Source organism: Sceloporus undulatus, unplaced genomic scaffold (genome assembly GCF_019175285.1).
Source record: "Sceloporus undulatus isolate JIND9_A2432 ecotype Alabama unplaced genomic scaffold, SceUnd_v1.1 scaffold_12589, whole genome shotgun sequence".
NCBI lineage: Eukaryota > Metazoa > Chordata > Lepidosauria > Squamata > Phrynosomatidae > Sceloporus > Sceloporus undulatus.
Genome location: NW_024815506.1, coordinates 1 through 2,261, shown reverse-complemented (window position 1 = coordinate 2,261; position 2,261 = coordinate 1). Strand labels below are relative to the sequence as shown.

General features: G+C 48.7%; 1 protein-coding gene across 1 annotated transcript; it reads right to left on the bottom strand.

Moving 5' to 3' along the window:
- Positions 1 to 517: 517 nt before the first annotated feature.
- Positions 518 to 2,188, bottom strand: LOC121918464 (adenylate kinase 8-like; the record flags this gene model as incomplete). The annotated part of the gene is made up of 3 exons (XM_042444513.1): positions 518 to 718; positions 1,513 to 1,584; positions 2,107 to 2,188. Coding segments are annotated over 3 exons (355 nt in total), but the record flags the coding sequence as incomplete, so codon positions are not given.
- Positions 2,189 to 2,261: the final 73 nt, after the last annotated feature.

Below are 2,261 nucleotides of genomic sequence, written 5' to 3'. Positions count from 1 at the left end.
CTCCCATTGCCTCAGTTGTTCTGGGCGCTGCCAGGGCAGTTCCCCCCCCCCCACTGCCTCACTCCCCTGGCAGCACCCAGAACAACTGAGTCAATGGGAGACAACAGAGGGAGGGCAGGGAAGACCACCATTTCCTTGTAGTCCTTTCTGGGTCTGGACAGGTGGGGAGGAGGGCCAGGCAAGAGAAGCAGCAGCAGGAGGAGAGGCAAGCAGGGCCTTTCTAACTTCACCACCTTTGAGCTCTTTCTTCAGGAGGAAGCTCTAGCAGCAGGAAAGGAGAAGGGGTGAGCATGACCCTTCCTTCCTGCTGCCTTACTTGCCCAGCCAGTGGGGGAGGAAGGGGAGGCTGCCACTGCCCCCCAGCAGCCCCCACTCACACTAGGTGACACCAAACCTGGGGACATCACTGTCCATGACCAGAATCACCAAAATCAATTACAAAAGTGAAAAGAAAAGATATGCCCTGCCACCCTCCTTCAACATCACCTCTGGAGCCAGGGCCAGGATCTGTTCTTACCCTGTGCAAGGGCATCCGTGCAGGGCTGGTCAGCATTGATCAGCTTCATAGACTTCCCAAAGGACTGCAGAATCCCGTAATAGTTCTGATGGTATTCCACCAGCCGCCTGGCCGTTTCTTCCTCAGAGATGCCTTCAGGAACTACCAGATGCATCTGCACAGTCTCATCCATAGGCCAGTCAAATGTGGTATGGTAGACTTCTGGAAATCAGCCCATGAAAAACAGGCAATTAAGCAAAGCGTTCACCACCAGACTTTTGTTCAGCTGCAAAATGCCCCTGAAAATTATCAGCAAAACCCATCCGGACAAAGCTGAGAACAGGGAGAGAAGCAGCAGGGGAAGCCAGCAGCAACACCCGAGGCAGAGGAAAGTGGCATCCGCCAGCTGTCTCCCTCCAGCACCTTTCAAGGATTTTGAATGTCAACTGTCACAACCCCTTATGACTGGTTGCTTTGGCTGGGGCAGATGAGAACTGTCACCCAGCTCTGGGACTGAGTAAGCTGCATTATAGACTACAATACCCAGAATCTCTTACTGATAGTTAGTAACCCCCAGGCTTCGGCCATGATGACACCCCACACAGTGACATGGCTAGCACTGAAGGCATTGGAGTAGACGTTACTGGTACTGTGCAAAAAGCCTACTCTGCAGAGGTGCCTGTGGCAATGGGGCACCCCACCGCACCATGTGAAAGAGGGGTTGTGCATGTTCAGAGACATGAAGGGAAGAAGCCACACACATTGCAGCCTCCACCAGAAGAAATCTGAAATACAGAGAGTGGAAATTCCGGAGATCAATCAGGACTAAGGAAACCTTTGACCTTCCCAAGGGTGCTGTACAATTTCCATCAGCCCCAGTCAGTCTGGCAAGTGTTAAACATCTAGACTTGAACTAGTGAGTAAAAGGTGCCCAGATTACCCTGCAAATCTCCCATTTCTCCTTCTGCCTTTCCTGGCTTGCATTTCCTTCTCCCCACCTCAGAAAGCCAACTCACCTCCAGTAACACAGTCTACTCTTTTCCCAAGATTCCTCTCGATCAACACAGAGTCCGGAGCATAAAACACGACTGGAAAGCCAGCAAAACAAATACAGTGTTAGTTATTCACTATTTTATTAGCTTTCACCCAAATATGGGACACAGGGCAATTCAGAGTAATACTAAAGGAAAAGTACAATGAAAACACATAAGAGCAAATGTTTAAAGAATTAAAGGAACAATAAAAATTAAAAATAATTAGAAAAACTATTTAATAGCACCTTCTCCTAAAAACAACAACAACACACACCCATCATCTAGGAACTAAATAAAAGCCACAGGGCAACAAGTCTTGCATTTGTGTATGTGGCTTCAAGTTGTCAGTGACCCCATGAATTTTGCAGTTTTCTTAAAGAATCCTCAGAAGTGGTATTGCCAGTTTCATCTTCTGAAACAGAGCTTACAGGGTTCCTTTAGGGTCTTGTGGCACTGTGAAGAATCCCCACCCAGATTGCCATGTGTGCTCTCCCTCCTCTTCCACCATATTCTCAGAGGTTGGTCGGAGAGACTTGGGAAGGACCATTTTAAAATGGACACAGGGAAGGTTCTTACCAACATGCCGTGGAATGATCCCCACTGCCTGCAAGCTCCGCGCAAGTTCCCGGGTGTCAGGGAGGCCTTCGATAATCCAACCCTGATGGAAGAAAAAGAGATTTAATACTTTCAGTGAAAGGTTTATGCAAGGCATGGCCATAAAAAGAGGTAGG